The sequence below is a fragment of the Diadema antillarum genome, unplaced genomic scaffold, assembly GCF_040938485.1.
Source record: "Diadema antillarum isolate AM-2024a unplaced genomic scaffold, OU_Dant_1.0 scf00000064, whole genome shotgun sequence".
NCBI classification, from domain to species: Eukaryota; Metazoa; Echinodermata; class Echinoidea; order Diadematoida; family Diadematidae; genus Diadema; species Diadema antillarum.
In genome coordinates, this window is record NW_027270953.1 from 548,128 (window position 1) to 571,511 (window position 23,384).

General features: G+C 39.7%; 2 protein-coding genes across 2 annotated transcripts in view; both read left to right on the forward strand.

Moving 5' to 3' along the window:
• Window positions 1–5,602: 5,602 nt before the first annotated feature.
• On the forward strand, window positions 5,603–10,706 carry LOC139716323 (DET1 homolog). The gene is made up of 3 exons (XM_071627880.1): window positions 5,603–5,734; window positions 8,424–9,955; window positions 10,453–10,706. The coding sequence occupies exons 2-3, from the start codon at window positions 8,439–8,441 to the stop codon at window positions 10,643–10,645; spliced, it is 1,710 nt and encodes a 569-aa protein (XP_071483981.1). The 5' UTR covers window positions 5,603–5,734; window positions 8,424–8,438; the 3' UTR covers window positions 10,646–10,706.
• Window positions 10,707–15,035: 4,329 nt separating this feature from the next.
• LOC139716372 (long-chain-fatty-acid--CoA ligase ACSBG2-like) overlaps window positions 15,036–23,384 on the forward strand; it is a 56,799-nt gene continuing 48,450 nt past the window's right edge. The window contains exon 1 of the mRNA XM_071627918.1: window positions 15,036–15,210. The gene's annotated coding sequence lies outside the window, so the exon portion shown is untranslated. The remainder of the gene's footprint in view (window positions 15,211–23,384) is intronic.

The window sequence follows — 23,384 nt, forward strand, 5'->3', positions numbered from 1 at the left end:
CAAAATAGATTAGGGCAATATCAAGTCGTTTTTTTTTTAAATTATAAATTACAAGTCATACAAAAGTGAATTACAAAAAAATAAACAGATGTACTCTTCAATCAATGCAGAGTATTGGAATCATATACAAACCAAAGTATCACACAGTTATAAATCGCAAAACGAATCCATATGTACGTAATTATAGCTGAATTGCATAATGTATTGCTTTCACCTAAAAAGTTCATATAAAATGGCAAAAACGTAAATTATATCACTGCGTTATCAGAAAAAACACCATCCACCGCGCCATCACCTTCAGGATACAAGACGAATAAAGTATGCATCACGATATACGATTATGTACAAACTTTCGGCATAACGAACCTTATTTCATTTTCGAATTAAAGAACCTTGCGAATGACGACGCCCCCCTCCTTTTTTTTCATTTTAGAATCAACGAGCCTTCGGAACATTGAACCTTTGATATAATGCCACAAAATGTTAGGATCATCTGAGTATTTATCACTTTCGGATTAACAAACCTCTAGGTATAGGGAATTGGTGTATTTTGAAATAACGAACTTTCTGAATAACGAATCTTATTTCATTTTCTGATTACCGAACCTTCACTATTATCATGGGGCAGCAACCAAAAAGGCCTATCACCATAAAATTCACTAATAAGTCTATAAATGGAGAGATTTTTTATGTTGTAATCCATGACTATGTGGGGACAGATGGGTAACTAATTCCTTGATGATAAACTGTACACCTATATCGTTATGTAGGACTTACTTTATGAATAAAAAGAAGAATCTTAAATGATAAAATGTTGAGATGTGTTTGATTACTGCAAATTTACTCTTGGAGTAATTCTCATTTTTATACACGTTAGATAATCATCAATCCTCTTCAAGAACATTGCCAAATTGAAAGAAAAAGGTTCTCCAATGTCACTCAAGCAGCTTTTCTGAAAGTGTATACAAGCGTTCGAATTGTCTGTGAAAAAATACCGTTACTATACTCGTCATTCTCTCTCTCCCCCTCTCTCTCCTTTCTTTGTGCTTTTCTCTCTCACTCTCACTCTCTCTCTCCCTATCTATCTATCCATCTATCTCTATTTGACTACCGATGGAAACTAGTATAAAAACTCAACAACAATCACCCTCAAGCATCTTGTGTTCTTAATCTACAACTTCTATCGTTATGCCGTCTTCATCGTTTTCCCCTTCAAAACGCTCAACCAGATTATCCTGAAATTTGACGTCTTCTAGAACCACGCCCGTCCGCTTGTTCATCTTCTTCAGCTTGATGCCTCCTCTCCTTCCACCACACGACGCGTCATCGTTTCGCGGCGAGTTGCTCATCCCGCCGACTGAAATCTTTGCGTCGACAAGGTGATTTCTGTTGCCATGGTTGCCACTTCTTCGCCCTGTGACGATGAGGACGCTGTTCTCGTCGATGTTTCCTGTTATCGTTCTGGTGTCGGCGTCCTTTGGGAGAGTGTAGACGCGCTGGAATTCTCTCTCGAAACAGTTCTCGTTGCAGCCGCACACATGGCGACCCGTGACCGTCATCCCGTTGCCATTGGTAACGATGGTGATGTCTTCCGGATTGTAACCGCTGACCTGAAGGCGTGCGAGTTCTGTCGTTGGCTCGTAGTCACTCGTCCTCTCCTTGTTGCGAAATGCTCTCTGTAATCATGATATATATATATATAAATAATAAGGGAATACTTTAATAATTATCATATGCCGGTCATACCATAAACCAAAAGCCTAGGCACCTCTTGCAGATAATGTAAACAACACAAAGATGTTTATAAAGTACCTTGATTTTAAAAGATTATGCAGGTTATTGCATTGTTCGCTGGTGAAAACATTCTTAAGATTAGCCTCAGTCAACACGATTTAGAACAAGTTCCATCTTTCACTCCATATACCACAGAGCAATGTTCAAAATTATCGCAATGATGTACATTCATTATATCGTGTATTTCCCAATAGTATACCGCACTAACTCGTTGTCATCTGATATTCTAAAAAAACACAACAACTTTGCGCAGGCATTCTATCGAAACTTGAAAAATCCTCTCTAGGTCCTGCAAAATATGACTATTTGAGATGCATGGGTTTTGGGGTTGAGAAAGCTCATGACAAGCTGATTGCAAAAAACCGTGTAGAGTGTTGACCCTACCTGATCCTGTCTAGTTTGACGCCTCCTCCTATCCTCGAGTTCCCGCTGTTGACGCTCCATCTCTTCTCGCTCCCTTGCTCGTCTCACCAGCTCCCTCTCTTCCTCCTGATACCTCCTCCTGGCCTCCTGCTCCTCTCGCTCCTTCCGTTCCCTCTCCATGCTTCTCTTCTGCTTCTCAGCCTGCTCCTCCATCTGAAGTCTCCTCCTCGCCTCCAACAAGGCCTCCTCCCTCCGGACAGCTTGCTCTTCTTCTTGCAATCTCCGCCTCTCTTCTTGTTCCTGGATCTCCTTCCTCCGCCGCTCGATTTCTTCCCGCTCCCGCTGGATCTGTCTCTGTCTCTCGAGCCGTTCCTCCTTGGTCTCCCGCCTCGCGCGGTTCCGTATCTCGATCTTCCGTTGCTCCAGGGCTGATCGCTCCTGCTTCAGTTTCGTCTCCTTCTCATCCAGCTGTTTCTCCTGTGCCATGAGCTGTGACGTAATCAGAATGACAACCAATAATATTCTAGCTGTCTCATTCAGTTCACTCAATAAGATCTACTGCTACATTGTTGAATAGTAAATAGACTGTGCTTGCCCACAAGCCGTTCTTTGAACATAGGTAAAATGGCCCCTTCGTGCGGGTGCATCTGGTAGAACTCTAATTTCATTTCATTTCATTTCATGCATTTATTTTGCAATGGATAGAAAATGTCAGATTTGTTTTGAAATTGCTGTAGAAATTAGCGGCAAAAAATTGAATGCATTTCCTCATTATTCCATTGTGTGCCACGATTATTTCCTTCCATGGGTATTTATGTGAAATTTACGTATATTTGACTCGTTGGCACAGAGGAACTTCTACAGTGACGTTAGTTCAAGAAACACAGAAATTATGTAGCATTCGCAGTTCGCAGAGCGTATTGCAAGTATTATACGGTGATCCTGAACTAAATCCTGCTGTATATCGATTTCAATTTCAATCTATTTTCATGTTTCTCATGAAAATGTCCCAAAAAGGTACAATAGTATGCAATATCAAATTACGTATAACAAATTAGGTGAAACTTTATCTGTTCATCATGAATGCCGACTACAGTAAATTTGATTTAAAAAGTAACATACAAGTGTGACGTATTCAATTATTATTTGAAGGTAGATGTATTGGTTTAACAACGTTACGTCCAGCACGTAATTATACTTCTAATGGCTATATCGAAAAAAACAATTCAGTACAGACAACACGATTTCGTTTTGGCAATTCTGCATAATGCATGACATAGGATTTGCAGTTTAGATTACACTTACATATCATATAGTTCAATTGTAGCATACTGACTAAAAAGGTCAACCTCCCGTTCACATTTTGAAGTAATGGCTATATATTCAGCAATTGTTTTTGTCGTCAATCACGATGTTTATTGATTGTCACTTCTATCAATTTACAGGGAATAAAACACTGGACGAACTATAAATTGTCAGCAAATATTACAGTCAAATAAAGACATAATCTCTACTAATATCATCGACATCAGAATCAGGAACATTGTTTTTTTTCAAACCTATGAAGATAACCCACCATTATTGATAATAATTATCATAGTGGTTCATCATGGTGTAGCCATAAATTATAGTATGCATGTTACATAATAAAGACGTGAATACGTTCTCTTACCTTCTGATGTTCTTCCTCTGCTGCATTCAGAGATGGTGGCTGATGCTGTGAGCATCGTCTCTGATGATGCCTTGGTAGAAACTCGAGGAGATCGTTGCTAAGAAACGACCGTTGCCATGGAAAATACGAGAATAAGTCGTCAAACGGGTCGTGCTGCCAAAAATCGTCCATGAGTGAATTGAGCTCAGTTACACCGACAGGAGGCGCTATACGAACTGATCTAAATCGTCATGGGTAGCAATGAGTAGAAACACGAATATTAATGTTATCAAAGAGACTGCTATGAAATAGACAAGGATTTTTTTATTTATTTTTTGTTTGTTCAGAGAACGAGTATCGTCTATAAGCGTTACAAGATACAGACCTAGGGCAGGGGTGTCATGGTGGGAATTTAGAATGCTAACATGTCTGGAGAATCTATTACAAAGAAATGTTAGGGTGGTACAGGTATGTTCGGAGATAGCTAGCTATAACTTGCTAACTATACATAGATAAATAGGTGTCATGGATAAATAGAAAGGTGGATAGATAGACAGATAGATAGATTTTATATACATATATATATATATATATATACATATATGAATGATAGGTAGATAGATAAAAAGATAGATGATACAGTACATTATATATGATTGACGGACAGAAAGAGAGAGAGAGAGAGAGAGAGAGAGAGGGAGAGATAGGGGATAAGCAAAAAAGACACACACACACGTATACACAAATACTTAGGATTATATTTTGCGAAAAAATGGGAGGGTCCCACCCAAGTAGGCCTATAGAAATTCAATATGTAATTATAAGGTGATACAACTGAATTGAAATGATTTCTATAACATTATCATTACTAAAAGTAAGAGGAACAAACTTTCTTAATATAATGTTGCCTTAAAAAACAAACAAACAAACAAAAAACAAACAAACAAACAAACAATCTTTGAACTTACCGCATGGGACCTGGATGGAGATTTATCCTCAGAGCATCACTGCCACCTATCATCAGGATACAACCGACAAGGACGGCTGCAAGCCTCAGACCATTTCTTCCCATCCTCAATCTCATCCTGATCGACGTTTATAGTATTCAGCGGAAGGATAAATTCCGTCTCAAAAAGGAACTATGAATGCGTCCACCGTAGAGGGGCGGGCAGGCGATATGACAGTATACAGTTCGTCCGTCGCAACTTCTCAAGGAGAGAATCAATTTTAAGAACACCACCCGGACTAGAGTCAGATTAGCACAAATTCACACAGTTAAAAGTTTTGTGGCGCAAAACCGCGTTTCCGTTGCCTTGGTAGAAAATATATTGCTCTGTAGAGGATGGTGTATTTTCTCCTAGATATGGTGCGAGAGAGATGAGAAACAGTTATGATGAGTTGATCTGATGTCTTTTTCGAGAGAGAAGCATGTATGAATTCAATGTGTATGTAGGGCAGAGTTTATATTCTTTGGTCTTTCTTTTGACACGTCAGCTAAACCGGTTTGTTTTCTTTCTCATTCCCTTCGTTTTCGTACACGTCACTCCTAAATTCCTGTCATATCTGCTCACTGTGATGATGTGTACTTTCGAGTTGAGTTGAAGACCATGATGCAAGTTTTCTTGTTGTTTTGGGTAAATTATGACGTAAGGCTCCTCAGAACACTTTACTCAATAATACGTACGGGCCGGGAGTGATGCAATCCCTGCTAGACTGACGGGACATCACCTCATGACGTCATCCACTTCATTGACAGACGTTGACCTACATGCAACCACGAGAGGGCGGACTATGTGAAGGCCGCGATTGAGTTGCCGTGGAGAATGCTCATTCAATGAGCTAATGAGACGTACAAACTCTTCCTTTTGTCAGCTCCTGAGGATTCTCAGAAGCCAGGACAGGGCAGCTTCTCATTCAGTGGCTGACGTACGTGTGATCAACCAAATTTCTTCATTTCTGTTAGTTTCACATACTGAATCATCGTTGCATTGTCCCACGCGTGTACTTTCGTGTTAGTTTATTAGCTACTAGTCTAGACCTACTGTACTGGGTGGGAGGGGTTACCTACCAGCATTGTAGCAAGCAGTGCAGTGCAGTGTGAGGACAACGCAAGTGTCGTGGAATATTATCAATGCACAATACTTTTCAGCGAAAGGATGCTAAGTAAATTTATAATACTGTCCTGTTTATGCCACAAAAACGCACCAGACTAACATTTGCATTGAATGTAGGCCTAGACTACCCCACCAACAAAAATATAGAAGTCTCTAGTCACTGTTTTACAGTAAATTTAGTCTATAGATCTAAATTAACCAGTGTTAACTGAGTTAGTGAGTAGGCCTAGCCTAGCTAGGCCCTAAATTAAATTTAGACCTCAAGTACCTGTGCTGTGATGATATGATTATTGATTGATTCATTGATACTGATAGGGTCCACAGTACAAAGGACCTTGTAGTTGTATGTAGACCTGTGACAGGTCTGCAAGTAAATTATTTAGGTAAAATTTAGTTGTGATTTTGGGACTGAGCGACATGTCTGATCTTGATAATGAGTGACTGGAGATGCAGTCAGGCAGTGTTAGATTTTATGTGTACAACTGTGTTTGTAGCATACCGTAGTGATAAAGAGGAAGTTAACCAGCAATCAAAAACAAATTACCACAAGAACCACAACTCTTGGCAGATAAATGATGTTCATTTTTATTTTTCTCATAGGAACCACACACATTGCAATGCGTTTTAAACTATAATTTGCATGGTATTATCCTTTTAAACTATGCAATGTTCATCTCTGTCGGTCATATCTTCTTCTTCTTTTCCTCCCTCCATTTATGTTGGAGATTGACAAGCGTGGGTTGCACATATGTGTTCAGTCAGGATTGTGAGCACCTTCTTATTAGATACATTTGTAGTTGATATATCACTCGGGCAGCAGAGTTTGATAGATTGACGTTCAGTCGATTAATATGGAGTTTGATAGATTGACGTTCAGTTGATTAATATGGAGTGTGATAGATTGACGTTCAGTCGATTAATATGGAATTTAAAGATAAAATGGAGGGAACACGCATCAGAATATTGTAATTAACAGACTGAGGGAGGTTAGGGTCATATGGTAAAAGTGTGGGATAAATAAATTGAAATAGAGTCTGGGTGCAATAGTCGTTGGAAGGAGAGGGATGGTCCAGTAGGAACTTTCTGTTCTGTTTGATAAATTCTTGGTGGATTCCAGTGGTGTAGCTGCAGGTACCTGTAGTAACAAAATGTACTATTGTCTCATCTCTCTCTTTGCATAGGAGGCATGTGGGGTCCACATCCTTCTCTATCTTGTGGAGTCTTTTTTGTAGCAGGTACGTGGATGTTAGGAGTTGGGCTCTTGCTGTCAGGGCCTGACGGATGATATGGGATGGAGGGTTTGAGGGGCAGAGTATCCTTGGGTTGTTGTAAGTCTAGTGTATCCAGAATGCAAGTGAGGGCTTGAGATTGATCTTTTCTCTGAGGTCCTTTTGTGTTGCTGTTTTGATTGTATTTTGAAGCGTTTCCATTGGGGGTATGGCATGAAACGGTTAATGAGATCGTTGAGCTCAGGCAGGTTGTATTTCATTAGAGTGAGCTTCAGAGTGGAGATGAATGGGGTGTTGCAGCTTACTGCAGGGAGAAAGGTACGTCGCTCAAACCTTGTGTGGTCTAGGTTGAGGGTTTGGCCAAGCAGTAGGAGTTTTTCATGATTGATTCATCATGAGATTTGGTTTAAGCCAGTGAGGAGATAGATACTTTCGTCTGCAGCTGAAAGGGATAGGCCGATTATCCTCTTGAAAAGATGTGTTTGCGCCCGGTCAAGTTTGGCAATCATGCTTATTGTTAGATGGTATATGGTCACCCCATAAAGCATGCAAGGGAGACAAAAAGTATTCTGTAAGTGTGCAGATCGTGTGGGGATAAGGCTTAGAGTATGGGCTGTCAACCCGAGAGAGGGCATAGAAGGTTTTGAGCCCTTTTGCGATGATAGTGTCTGTTGGGTCGAGCCGGGTCCCAGATTTCATAATCCCAAGATGCTCATCTCATCCATAGGAGGTCTTCTGTTCGATGATGGAGCCACTCATTGTCCGTTGCATTTGACTGTCGGATCTTTTCCCATTTATTACCACTATCACACTCTTTGAGGGGTTAATCTTATAGTGCCATCTGTCGGCATACATCTGCGTCACATTTAGCATCTCCTGCAGTTCTCTGGGAGTAGAGCTCAGTAATGCTACGTCATCCGCCAGAATGATGACTCCTGAATATCTGTTCAGTTTGTGTGCACACCAGCCTGAATAATTGAATTCTGGTGATACTGTTTTAGATTTTGGGAATATTCAAAATTATAGCATCACTGTGTGATGATCTCACATACATTGTAGCAAATGTTTGAGTGAATTTGTATAGAAAACTTTTCCTGAGCATCCAAAGATGATTCATTTTTCTGTATAAGATCATTTCTTCTTTATAAAATCTCACTTTACAAAACTCTCAATTAGATACTTGCCCTTCTTTTGAAGTAATCATAAGGTAAGGTAAGTTTGGTGCTGCATGTATTTGATTTTTTTCTTTCTTTTCTCCCATTGGTTTTGCAGGCTTTCTGAGACATAATGAAAGTGACGAATACAAACGGCAAGGAATCACAGCAGCAATCCTTTGAGAAGCCAAGCATTAACTATGAGGCCAAAATAAAAGTGCGGCGAATACCCAGCCAAAATGTTGTTCATCGATTGCGCCTTCGGGAAATCTACCGCCCCAAGAGGCTTTCACACTTCACACTCACAAGGTCTTTTCACCAGAACATCTTTCCCAATTTCACAATTGTCAATGTGGAGAAGCCACCATGCTTCTTACGCAAGTTTTCCCCCGATGGACGCTATTTCATTGCATTCTCCTCTGATCAGACATCGCTAGAGATTTACCGATTTGAAGGTCCTGCAGCTGCTGGAGATTTACTGCAAACGCTGAAACCAAAACAACCTGATGTGGTAGATGATGAGGCCCAGAGCATCCGTGGACATCTCTTTGAGCGATTCTTTGTGTTGCTACACACAGTAAACATTGCACCAAATGGTGAGCACTTGAATCGTGAATGCAGTCTGTTTACAGATGATGGGCGCTATGTCATCGTTGGATCTGCTGCTTACGTTCCAGATGAGCCCTATCCTCATTTCTATGATATGTACCGCAACAACGAGTCTGTCTCTCCAACTCATCGCTCGCCACTCGAAGATTACTCTCTACACCTGATTGATCTGCAACTTGGTGTTTTATGTGACACCAGGGCCTTTAAATGTGACAAGATCTTCTTGTCACACAATCAAGGACTCTACCTGTACAAGAACATTCTTGCAGTTCTCTCTGTCCAGCAGCAGACTATTCACATCTTTCAGGTCACTTCTGATGGGCATTTTCTGGACGTTCGGACAATCGGGCGATTCTGCCACGAGGACGATGCCCTGGCTGTGTCAATTCTTAGACACGAGGCTCCAGCAGCCTCCTCGTCAAATGAGAGACCCTTCCGCGATGAGTGCATCAATTCCCTGAAGCATAGATTACTGGTTTATTTGTGGAAGCGTGCACATAGAGAGGGAACGCCCAGTGCCATGAGGCACTTCTACCAACACTTTGACTTCTTCAGGTGGCTCCGTATGTGGAAGATGCAATTGCTTGATGAGGTGCACCTCTTAATCAAGTACGCAAGTGAGGATGTGGTGACGCTACGCATGACTGACCCCACCTCCCAGCCCTCTTTCTTTGTGGTGTACAACATGGTCACCACCGAAGTTGTCGCCGTCTTTGAGAATACATCGGAGGAGTTGCTGGAGCTGTTGGAGAACTTCTGTGACCTGTTTCGCAATGCGACGCTTCATGCCCACACACAGCTGACATGTTCTGCTTCTAGCAACGTGTATGCCAGACAGATTCAGCGCCGCTTCAAGCACACAATCATCAATGCAAAGTATGGAGGTCACATGGAAGCAGTCAAGAGACTCTTGGCTCAGTTGCCAATTAGTTCCCAGTCCTACAGCAGCAGTCCTTACTTAGACCTGTCCCTCTTCAGCTATGACGATAAATGGGTCTCAGTCATGGAGAGACCAAAGGCTTGTGGAGACTATCCCATCAGGTAAATTGGCCAAAATATTAAACATTGGTTTTATCACTACAGAATGTTCATGGTATGTTGAATAATCATGAAGTTTATTACTTGTGTGTACCAACATTTCTATTTCAGCTCTCAATTTACACAGCTCAGTTTTTTAGAAAGAATTGTTTGCATTTGAGGATATTGAATGCTGGCATTTTTTATTGATACTGATACTTTGTAGAAAGGGAGTTGCTTTCAGCCCTCGGGTTCTAAATTCTTATGTAAGAGTGTATGATGTTCTTAAATCACCTGGAAGGTACCTGTGTTTAACATGTCAAATGATTACAACCTTGAAAGAGTGATACTACCTCAAAACTTATCCAGAAATGATGCTCTAACATATAGAGATTTACAATTATACTCTTAGCTCTGGTCCATATAAACAGATGGTGTGTTGAAAGTGAACAATTTTAATTGAAGCTAAGATAGGAATGAATTATTTATTTGCCAGCATTTTCTTTGGCCATATTTCCAAGGTTTTATGCCCGTGACTCTGGTATCCTCAAGTGCAAGATTCATGCTGGCTTGGTTGGTCGTCCCTCTCCCCCCTCTGCACGGCGTCTGGTGGCCTTCACCTTTCATCCCTACGAGCCCTTTGCTATCTCGGTCCAGCGCACCAACACAGAGTATGTGGTCAACTTTCACGTCCGGCACCAACAGGCAGACTGATGCGATTTCAGCACAATCAAAGTGATTTTGCTAATCAGCTGTAGGGAGAAGGATACAACATGGACTACTCCAGTATATTACTTGAGAGACACTTATTTTATTCCATTTCTGTACTAAAGGTGGAGTGATAAAGAGGCAGCACATTTTTTTTTTTTTTTTTTTTTGCCTCTTGAGTGGCTGAGATGATTGTTCCCTTAGACAGTCATGACAGTATAACTAAAAGTTTGTCACTTTCTTGCCCATAATTATGATTTTATAAGCATCACTTTGGCATTGTTAGCATGCCGAGAGGGAACAGAACATACTCAGTATCATTCTTTCATTCATCCTCCCAAGTACATCTCGCATATTTTTGTTTGTTGTTTTGTTTTCTTGTTTTTTCTCTTAACAGGTCATGCCCTATTTCTTTGACTAACAAGAGATGGTGTAGTTATTCTTCCTTCAAAAACCCCCAAACAAACCTTTGTTGAAAAAATGTGCAATTGGGAAGTAATTGAAGTGTATAAATCATGCACTCCTTTTCTTTGTCCATGATATGCCAAATCTAGACATACGGGCCCGAATTCATGAAGGTGGTACAATTGAAACCATTGCTGAAACCATGGACAATTTGTCTGGAGCGCCAAGTGTCGCATGGCCTACTTCATTACGAAATCGGTCATTTTGTTGACTGATTTCGTAATGAAATAGGCCATGCGACACTTGGCACTCCATACAAATTATCCATGGTTTAAACCATGGTTTCAATTGTACCACCTTCATGAATTCTGGCCTATGGGGTGGTGGTGATGGGGGAAGGGGGGAGTGATGTCTGGATGATAGGGACAACATTATAAATCACAAGCCAGAGACATTCTCACTAAGATTCATGATCACCAACTGTAATAGTAATATTACTGCATGGCAGTTTGCATTGTCCATTGGTAAGATGTTTGCCATTTGGGCAGGCTTTCACCCGAGTAGCTCTCTGGACCACTATCCAAGAATTCTCTTGTGTTCAGATGTAAACAGGATGCCAGTTGTGTTAGGTAAGGGTAAACTTTCGATAGTGACTGTGTTTCCCTGCAGGGCATTTGTCAGATGATGAAAAAGTGTCTTTACCATGTATAATTTTACTAAAATCACAGTTTGTCAATTCTTCAGCAGCGCGATCATATCACTGTGTCATTCTGTTGATGCATTTGTACACAAGCCCTTCAATAGAGCAGTTGTTTGGGCTCAATGGAAATTAAGAATATGAAATGAGACATTCCCTTGGTTGCCTGCTTCTAAACATTCAATGATTCCGTGGTGGTCATGTAAAACAACTTTCAAATCAAATCAATAGCAAACTTAAAGGGACATTCCAGACAATTTGTATGGTTTATATTATGTAGTAAATTAATTGGTACTAGTTCCGTGTATGGGTTTGTTGTGGTCCTTGAGCAGACAAGCCAATACTTGTACATTAGATAACACTGAACAAGGATGATCAAATAGGAAGAATCACATATTGTAGCAGTGTAATTCCATTACAAAACCACTTTGCTGAACAAATTCACCTGTGTAGAATTTATGCATGCTTTCTTCTTTAATTCTGCTTCCATGAGCATTCAATTATGCATTCTTATGTGAAGCTGCTATGTAATCATCCTTGTTCACTGTGACTTGTTATGAATAAAAAAAAAAAAAAGTCTTATTCCGTATCCCAATCACTGCAACTTCTGTACCTCTGCATCCAGTATGACCAAGTTATGCATTGCAGATATTAAAATGCAAAGGTGTGAAAATCATCCAGAGGTCTCCTTTAATGAAAATTTGACAGTCTAGGCAAATTCTTATAGCAGTATTCGGGTCATTTTCAGACAGTGTGCTCTTACACATTTGATGTCCACTATTAGTAGCTCTCTATGTGGCTCTCAGTAAACACAAATTACGGTACGCTTGATTTCAGTAGAAGACCATGCATGCAAACCATTGAAACTGTTATTGTGGTATGCATGTGAAGGTACTGAGAGTTTAGGTACACATATTTTGTGTGTCCACACTGTAACCAGCCTTTTCATCCATAGCGCCCTCTAGTGTTGAGATTGTGTTGACAGCTATTGATTTCAGTTTGTGATAGGTGATTTTTGTAAGACAGCCACAAAATGTAATTCATTGTCTAACATTCTTCATTTTTCATTTGAATGAAACAGAGGGATGAATGTAGAGAATAAGGAGTAGAAGGGGGAATGTAGATTTCTATTCCTCTGTCCCTTTATTTTCTTCAGAGAAAGTGAAATTTAGAAATGAAATACATGTAGTGTTATGAATTCTGGATACATGATGTACCTGTGTCCCTCCATCAGTGTAAACATACCAATAAGAAGTCCTGAAGATTGGATATTGATGCTTTCCATCCAACTGCCCATAGAAGAAAAAAAAAAAAATGGACACTCCTTCTTCCCTGCCAAATCAAGGAAACCAAAATGTAATTAGCGTAGAAGTCTTTGTGACTCTACTGAAAACAGGATTTCAATTATCTATTGTGTAGTGGGATTACTTTTCAACCAACCATCAGATTTCATTTGCTGTATACATGCAGGGTGTTGCCTGGAGGCTATTAAATCAAAACATACTCAAGATCTTGAGTAAGTCAGTGATGGAGGGGGAAGGGGAGTGCACCGAGGGCCTCTTTAATTTTTGTTAAAGCAAAAAGAAATGAAAAGAAAGATATGGGGGGGGGGTGTGTGCGCCTCCCTTTAATTTTGTAAAGGTGCCTCCCCTTTACGAAATTCCTGGATCAAGCCCTGGTAGTATTGAAAATCCTCAATCGAGATCAGTACATGCACATTTGATGTTAAAGTGCACAAATTTGTATTTTCTATGTTCTGTTTGTTTTGTTTCATATCTATGTTTCTTGTTTGTATGTGATACAATTTTTGTAAACAATATAAACCAACAATGGCACTTGTCATAGATTATTAGTATATGAGAAGATACAAGATATGATAATAAAAACAGTGAACAACCAAAATGGATTGATGTGCCCTCTCACGTCATTGGTTTTCATATTTTCTTCTATACCAAAGTGCTAACAAGCTGTGCTAAAAAATAAGGATGTACAGTTTTTGTTTTACCATTTCATTATTCCAACTCCATAGACTACATACCGGTACATTAAGAAACAACAACAGCTCAAACTATGGAGAAAAATTTCCTGATCGTCTTAGAATGTCCTTAGTTATGTTAACCCTAGTTATATGTCCCACCATATCCCTGTGTTTAGACTGTGATTTGAAGGGAGCACTACAATCGTGGACTAGCTGTCATCACAGGTTGGATCTAGGTACATGTGAAGGTATACTCTCTAGCTCCACCAAGCAGCTCATTTCCACCCACTCTTTACACGCATGCTAATAAAAATCGCCCAATTTACTATATATTCCCTTGTAATATTCCCCTGTAAAACCTTTTGTTTACATTGTCAGCTTCCACCTGCGCAGCGCCTCGCCCAGCACATCACGCGCTTTGTGCGCATATGCAAACCTCGTACGCGCTGCGGCGCAGCTTGAACTTCTAAGTTCATTGACCCTTCCTGCAAAAAGATACAAAATCCTTTAAAAATCCCAGATTCAATGCCAAAATTGAATTATCTCTCCCTTGTGTCACTATCAACTTTTCCTGCAAGTTTTGTTAAAATCCGTTAAATTCTCAACTTTTTTAGTTACATTGGCATTGCAAACAGACAAACCAACCCCGATCCCACTTTTTGTCCTAAGTTCCTTGAAGAAATGTCAATCCCAGTACACTGTGAGTGTAGTCAATGCCAAAAAATCATGAGGAAACAGCTTGTGCTTCTCGCGCTAAGTTCTGCGCACGCACGACGACGATGCAAGGTCGGTGATGTTTACATCTATTGCGTAGTGCGCTCATTCATCGCGCGACGCGTTTGTAAAATAATGGTTGGACGAGTTGTTCCGTAACACGATACGAGCTAGACAAGGGTGAATGGGCGCTGTTGCTATTCTCGAACATGATTGGCCAGTCGAATTTTTTCTTTCAAACGACGCGGTTCAGTGATCCTCGTGTGTGTGGATGCTACAATTTCGGAGTAAGTACACTCAGATATTCATAATTTCTTCCTCATCGGTTTTCTGAGATTATATATTCTATCCTATAAAATTAATCGCTAGCGTTGATACTGAATGTTTGATCTTTTATGACGATTTCAAGCGTACCGAATTAGGTCGTACGTCACAAACATACCAAGCGTAGTATTGCTCGAACGTCACAAATACATCACCCGCTAGCTCCATATCTCACAACATTGCATGCGGCACGGTGAAAGAGCCGGGTGGATGCGTGGGTGGTGCGTTGTGTGTTGTGGTCAGTACAGTGCATGCAGTGAATGCCGGTGATGTGTACACAGAGAAGCGCCTTCGTGCTGTCCAGATAGCGTGAGAAAATAAGGAAATACAGACATAGAAATATACATCTAGAAGGTGGCGACGAAGATTTCAGACACTTGCAATTTGCAAATTCGAATGATTAATTGATATTGCAGCAGTCCGTGCAGTGGGAGGAGACAGTACAAGTAAAAAGTAAGAAAAACATTTATTTTTCAGAGGGAGGGCGTTTGCTTTTGGATGTAATACTAATACAGGTAGTCCAGTAGACAGAGAGGCAGCAAAACAACACACATCGTGATTCTCGTGAATCCATTGATAGGCGGGATCACTTTTCTCCTCTCATATAGCTTGTGCAGTCTCCCTTGTTTAACCTAGAATTCTACATTCTGCTCTACTACTACGGTACTACAGAGTGTTGACTGAAAGATCGGTCTGTATCTGTCCGTCGGGGAATGTTCCGCGGAGACTGCGTCTGGCTTCATGGATCCCCTCCGTATACATCTATGGAGGACAGCGTTAATGGCAAAATATAAAAAGAGTCCTCCGGACAGACGGATCTTTCTGTCTATACAGAGGGTAACATCTATGTGGTAATAACCAGTTCATCAATATGGAACAAGATCCCCTGCTCCCTGGTGGTAGCTGGCTTAATATTGTTGGAGTGACGTTAGACAACTGAAGTTTGCCCCTCTTTACTGGACTTCAGTAATTGAAAATTAGAATCAGATTCCTTTCATAGGCTGGTATTAATTATTGGGCTCCACAGTACCACTACCAGTATACCAGCCTATGGAAAGAGGCAGGCTCTTCACACCATTTTATTTCCCAAAATAATGGAATTTGAAACTTCTTTAAAATGGAGGGGAAATTGATTTCTACTGTACTAGTGAAGTCATTAGAACCCCCAACATTTCTCAACCAGGCATTTAAATTCTCACTCTCTATGGATGCTTGAGTGACCAGCACCTTGTCATACTCATAGTTAATGTTTACGCATAGACATCGTATGTTTCAATCAAACCACATCGTATCACTGAAATTCTATGAAATTCCCCTCGCGTAAGAAAAAATGCAGAAGATTCAAATGGAACCAAAATTCAGTGATTGATACCGGAAATTTGCAGCTGTTGTTGTCACACTGGCTATATTCTTTTTCAAATGACTTCAACCATGCATTATTTTGTGACATTTGCAAAAGAACCTATTCAAATAGCTTGGCCAGGTTTAAACTTTAGGGAGTTAATATTCATACTACAGCAGCAGCAATGCAGTATTACATGTAGGTACAAAACAGTCATTTTTCATCTTGAGTGTTAATAATATACTCTCCTTTGTTTAAGCTTGTTCTGGCACAATTAAATGTTTGTGTGTATGTTTGCAAATTTCTGTGAGGCTGCTGAAAATGGAAGTTCTGCATGCTTAATGAAAGTGTAACATGGCAATGAAAGTGTTCAAGTGAAACTTTTTTTTTCTTTTTTGTTTTGTTCATGCCCCGCCTGGAGTTCTCGTCAGTGATAGTGGGCAAGTTTTACACTTAGGTAGCATAGTACACAATGTATATTGATAGGGTATGTGTGCTTGTTGTGATTTTGCACCTGACTTATGACAAAAATTGATGTTAACTGATCTGCTCTCATCCCAAAGGGAGGATATGCGCCAGGCTCAATAATGCACAATTTGCAAAAGTGAATCATCTGATGCAGATATTTTACTACAGCATTGAACAATACCAAACCTTGTTTTGTGTATTCACTGCATAACTGTTTTAATATGGTGTGACTATAATACACCTTTGTATCAACATGTACATGTACAAAACTACAATGTACTGGTGACAATTCTGATATAACGATATTATTCCAATGTCTTCTACATCAGGTAGGTGTAATACATCAATAAAAAAATTTGTCTTTCTGTTTACTTATTGCATTATCTTTTCAGTCTTAGCCACAGATTTGAGCTTGAAATGGAACATATCACCGTTGCATACAAAACAAAACAAAACAAAACAAGCCAGCAATGCTTACAAAATCTACCATCAGTAGTACTACTAGTACAATGTACATGTGTATTAGGAGCAAATAGCCCAGATCCCCAGGGAAACCTGGATGATTAAGTTTGTGTCCCCCTCTCTTCCCCCTACCGTCTCATCTTGTCTGAAAGATGAGTGTACAAGACACAAGGGCACCAAGAACATCCTTTGCTCAAATTAGTCATGACTTGTGGGAGGTTGTTGAGAGTGGAAAATATGCTCAAAGTACACATGTTTTCCCAAAGCAAGAAGTTAGTAACTTAATCCCTTGAGGTTACTGGTGAATTTCCTATTAACAGCTTCTCTTAATACCTTGATTGATCAGGCAGTGTGCAAGTGATTACCGTCCTACAGTCTGCTATGCTTCTCTTTTCAAAACAAAACAAAGCAAAGTGATATTTTGATTTTTGTTTCTGAAGCATGGTACAAATATATGCATAAAACATTGGTCACCTGTTCTTGATTTTCATCATACTGTTGTACACCAGTTAACTAGTTATCAAAATATGATATTGCAGATGTCCCAACAACACATCAACATAAAAATAGGTTTGATCAATTTGATTAAAGAAAAACAACAACAACAAAACTTTATTGCACCACTATTTGGATTATTTAAATGCATACCCAAATTTAGTTTGGATTGATAGTGCAAATTGAAACTAAATTAACATTCTATGATTCTTTCTTGAGAAAGTTCAGGAAATTTGTCAGGGGAAGAAAGTACTGTACATTTTCTCTGATGTCAGACAGATGTTACTTGCTTTTTTAATAGCCAAGTGCATTGGTATTAAAATGGTTGTGCAGTATTAAGTTGTACTCAGTTACTGCATGCACTAACAGCGTGATATTCAGTTTTGTCTTCATTTTCATCAGCTAGGGTGACATTAGTTGCACTCAAAGAGTACAGAGTACAAACTGAACAATGAACTCGTACAATATGCAGACGTTCTCTGTCTACATTGCTTGCATTGCATACAGATTTGTACGTGAACTTTTGCAGGTGTGGTGTGTGTGCATGTGTTAGCCTTCAGTACAACATGTATAATTGCATCCTGTCAGTGATCTTTTTACAATTATAATATCAAAATCTTCCCCAAGTGTTTCGGAAAGAAGTATTCTGATGGAAGTCAGTTGAGAGGAGATTTTGCTGGTAACTTTTCTCTGTATTGTCAATCTGTAGAAAGTAAGGAGTGGCAAAATTGTTGCTAACATTTAACAGTCGCTAATAATGGCCACATGTGTTTCACAAACACTTTCGCAAACATTCGCTGAAGTGTTGCTAATTGTCGCTAAACATCGCTAAAAGTCGCTAACTGTCACTAAGGCTGCGTTCACATAGAAGTATTCGATATTCGGTATTTGCTATTCGCTATTCGCTATTCGAGCACCGAATACACCATCACCCGCACCGTCAACTCACCATCCCATGTAGTGAGGATTTCTTCCTCCTATACATCGCAGCAAATCTTATTAACAATTTCTAAACTGCATCAGAATGTCAGTCTACATGCTTATTTTTGCTGAAGGTCAAATCCAGACCAAAATTGTCATTATTTCATAAACGAGAGACGGTATACGCTGCAAGAAAATCGAACAAGCTCGATTCCCACTTTGCTACACTTTTCGCAGCTATTCGGTACTTTCGAATAGTGCCCTCTTACACGTATGTGAACCGCTGTGTGGAAATCCTATCGTTCGATTCAAGCTATTCGCGTGCCCTCGAAAAACGAGCCCGAATACCCGAATAGTATACTTCTATGTGAACGCAGCCTAATGGCAGAAGCGAACCTTGATTTTTCGCAAACATTCGTCTGAAAAGTTGGCGAATCTCAAATTCGCTACATTCGCAAACGTTCGCCGCTCAATGAGATACCAGCTTAACAGTAGAAACCAGCTGATAGCATTGTTTGAATCCGCCACAATAGCTACTCAAGATGGCGTGGCCTTCACTTCGCTACGCCTGAGAGGGTACAAAGTCGATAGTGTGGTGCCTTGGACTGACAGGAGCAGGTCTTGGAGTCTCTTCTTCAGCACTTTGAAAAGGATTCATTGATTTTTTTTTCTTTTAACCTCTATGGGTTGATCAGCCAGCTGTTATGTGCTGGGTATGGGTTAACTTAAGTATGATCTTCAACTTTGATGTGACTTTGTGACGGAAGAGCCTTAGGTCTAAACACATCATGTCGCTTATCACCAGGTGACCTTTTGCTGATAAGGCTGTACTGATATCAACAGAGTGTTAAATACTCCCTCACTAGCTTTGCACACTATTTCAAAGTGGGGTGGTCATGTATGATTGAGGAGACATGCCCAGGTAGCAATTATTTCAACGGAAGATAATTTTTCTGTGGCTTCTTCAAGTCTGAAAGAGTTTGTGCCAGCAAAGTACAGTTAGCAAACTGTATCATCTGTAAGTATCAATACAATTCTCATCAGTTGATGTGCATGATACACGACCTGTATATTGGAAAATTTTGCTACAAAAAGAGAACTTCATTTGGGAGAGACTGTTGCACTGATTTTGATGCTGACAAAATTTTCAATCAATGTGTGTAACTTGATTTCACATCAAAAAACAAAAAACAAAAACAAAAACAATAGTTGAATTGATTTGACTATAGAGCTACATGTAATTAAATGTCTGAAAATTGAGAGTAGTACAGTTGTATCTTATTGCACTGCTTTTACCATTTGACTGCCTTGTGTTTGAATGTGCATACAGATCGAGGCCGAGGTATATTAATCCTTTGAACATTGCCTCATATGTTTAACTTAAAGCCTGAAACGTTTTTCCCCAATTTCATAATTTGTACTTGAATGATAAAGAGATACAGCAGGTCCTGTGTGGTATGATAATGAAATCACAGAGATTTATATCTACATGTAGCAGTAGGATATGAGCATTAAAGAAGAAATAATTTTTGTAAGGAATATTCTATATTATGCCTACTATTTTGCAAGAGAATTCATTGTTTAGGTGATCCAAAGATGATCTTTTGTCGATTCCTACAAAAAAATGTCATAGTTACTATGTATTGATTTCAACTGCTATTGATTATTTTCTCAGTATTTGCAGACTGTCTGATTTTCCATAGATCTTATCAACTGATTTTTAAAATTGTTGTTACCTGCGGAGTGCAGTCTCTTTGAAGTCTTCATGTGCCATCCAGAATTTTCCATTGTTTAGATTTAAGGCTTGAAAACAAATCCATCTGTTATGACTGGAGAGGAGTCTGCCAGGTGATATATCAGTAGACACATAATGTAATGTAAGCTTAACACTTCACATTACTCTGGATATGTAGATTCCACATATGAGCATTAAATTGTGGCTTGATGATGTGGGCAGCTTGAAGGAGGAAGCCAATTAGAATGCAGAGGCACTGAATCAGGGCAAGCAAAAATATTTCTTCGTCTTGCAGGCAAGGGCATTTGAATGGGCAAGGTACTCTTTATTGCACTTGCCAAGCAGTAAATTTTACTTGCCTCAGGAAACTGGACAAAAGGAATTTGTACAGGATCCTGTGTGTACAAATGTACTGAATTCGTGCGTAAAACTTTAAGGTGTCGTATGACTTGTATCTGTATCTAAGGTCTTCCAGTAAGTTTACAAATCTGAACAGATTAGAAGCTTTTATTAAAATGGCCCAGTTGAGGACGGTTTGATTTGCTACAACACATATTTTCCCATAGATGCTTGCCCGAGTATACCTGGTACTCGTCCTCAACGGGTGTAACAATTATGAATACAACAGTAGATTGTGTTTCTTTAAATTGTAATGAGAGTAATTTGCATTTGGGAGGGACAGGGACCATTTTCAAGCAAGAGGTACTGTACGTTTGTGCAGCTAGACATTGTACATTGTATTCAACATCACAGGCTTTCAACCAAGGGGTACATTCTGCATCAAAATTGCATGATTTCATTGTTACAATTTGTATTTGGCCCGATGCTCATGCACCATTAAGGCATTGTTTGAACCCAGACATGGGCAAATACTGGTGTAACCAATCCATTATCACCCCCCCCCCCCAAAAAAAAAAAAAAAAAAAAAAATGTTTTCTGTAATTTGCTACAAGTAAGGAAACACAATGCCCTTGAAAAGGAAAATGAGACATAACATACAAACAAGAGATACTGTAATGCAGCCTACCACAAGGATGGCTCCAAGAGACATGTGTCATTCAAGGGGTACATTTACAATTAAACAAATTGTAGGCCCTAATGGATGGTTCCCTACAGTTGTACTCTGCGTACTGAAGATGGGGGTAAAGATGACTTTCAGAGAACTATCACTGATCACTATCTTTGAAGGAGATGCTGGTATGTCTTGCTTGCTGTCCAGCAGACAGACAATTAAGAACACCAAACAAATTTGAAGGATTACTACTGTATCCAACACGTTTTCTCCCAAATATGCAGTGCAAATTTTTAAGCGTAATGTTATTAACCCTTCCCCCGCCCCAGCCAAGTGTTCTATTTATTAAAAATCATCTGATGTAACATGTACTCTGCAATTTACTTCACTTGTCTTGTGGGTACATTTTGTATACGATGTCTACACTTTGTGTGTTAAAAGTGTACACCAGAAGTGTGCAGGTAGAATTCTTCAATTACACACTAAAGGTACTTCTTCAGTTATACTCTAAAGGTAGGCTCTATGCAAAGGGGGGGGGGGGGGGGGGGAGGGATTAAGTCGGAAGTGGAAATTAGGCTGTGATTAAACGTTACGACACCCAGTTTATTTCACAACCAAAGAATTCTACGGGCATATTAAAGTGAAAAGAAAAAATAGAAACTAAGAAATTTACCCTTGTCATTATGTGAAGGTTGTCCAAAAGCATCAGCCAAAAAATTGAGGGTGGTATCACAGACAGTGCTAGACAGATACTGACAGAAAAATGACAGTTCAAGAATATAAATGCTACCCTTCTCTGCTGTCACTCATTAAAGAGGAAATCAACATCATTTCAAAGCAAATTATTTGTGACTGAAATGTACAGTGTAGTTACTTTAGGGCAATAGATTCTGACAGATTTTATTTTCAGCAGGTGCAAGTGTATGGGTTAGATGTGTATAGGAAACGATTGTAAACAGCGATTCGTTCTAGGCAAGATTCATAGGAATTAGGCCTTTTTGTAAAAAGGGTCACTGCCAAACCACATTCTGCCTGTAATAGAAACAATATTGATAATGCAAACTCCATAGAAAAAGACTGAAAAATGAAGATGAGGATGACATTTACAGTTGTTGGGACAGCTTTTAGATAAATTGCTAATTGCATTTTGTGTATGTATTTTGAGCTGAAATTTGATACAGGTTTCAGGGCATTTGCACATAACTGTTTTTCCCACTAGCTCTAATTGGAAAAGGCTCTATGCTATTAATAGTCATACATGTACACTGTAAGTGCCTATTCATTTTAGTCACCTGATAAATTGAGTTTTAGTTTCTCTGGGGAAGCATGCATCATAATGATAGTTTGTGGCATCCCTCATCTTTCTCTCTTACTAAAATAGTTTTGACTAGAATTGATGAATTGCGGAGGGCTTTTAAGACGAGACTCTAGAATATTCACATAACCCTTATGGCCTTCCTGTCTCACATCCACTTATTGTGTACATTGACACTGGTACCATGTGTCAATTTTCGGGGTGTGTATTTACAACTATGTACACTAGGTATGACACTGGTACATTGTGTCAGTTTTGGTGTGTATTTACAACTGTGTACAAATGTAGGTACATTAGTGTACAAACATGTACGCTGACACTGGTACCATGTGTCAGTTTGGGTGTATCACTGTGTAGGTATGATACTGGTACAATGTGTTAGTTTTGGTGTATATCTTGTACAGCTGTGTTGGTTCGAGCTATGTCTTTCAATGATTCAAAGACAGTCACTGGTATCTCTTGTGTACAATACAATAACACATACCTGCACATGTTTGCCACACTCAGTATTGCAACTGGGTAATGTGCTTAGGTCCCCCTACACCCCCACTCCCCCCCCCCCCCCCCCCCCCTTCCTGGGGCTGTCTGGGACTGCCTGGGGTACAGGGGCTGACAAGCGGAGGAAATGAGGTTGTGAAAGTCAAGTGTAAGTCACTTTACAATTCAGCACACCAACTCTCCTCTGTCACATGGGTAGACCCGTGGATGCATTACAATTGTTCAATTGGTTTCAATTCATAATGACTTGCCAACCAGTAAACGTATCACTGATGCCTCCATTGACTTTGAGAGTTCTGTCTGATTTTGTGCAGATTTGATAAATCAAACCAGCTCCATCTACAGGATATGTGTAGCTTTCCCCAACATATCTAGTGAA

Excerpts from the sequence above, each read along its gene's own strand:
- LOC139716323 (XM_071627880.1), top strand. The coding sequence starts at position 8,439 with ATGAAAGTGACGAATACAAACGGCAAGGAATCACAGCAGCAATCCTTT. Across the intron at positions 9,956-10,452 it reads TGTGGAGACTATCCCATCAG|GTTTTATGCCCGTGACTCTG; the intron begins GTAAATTGGCCA and ends CATATTTCCAAG.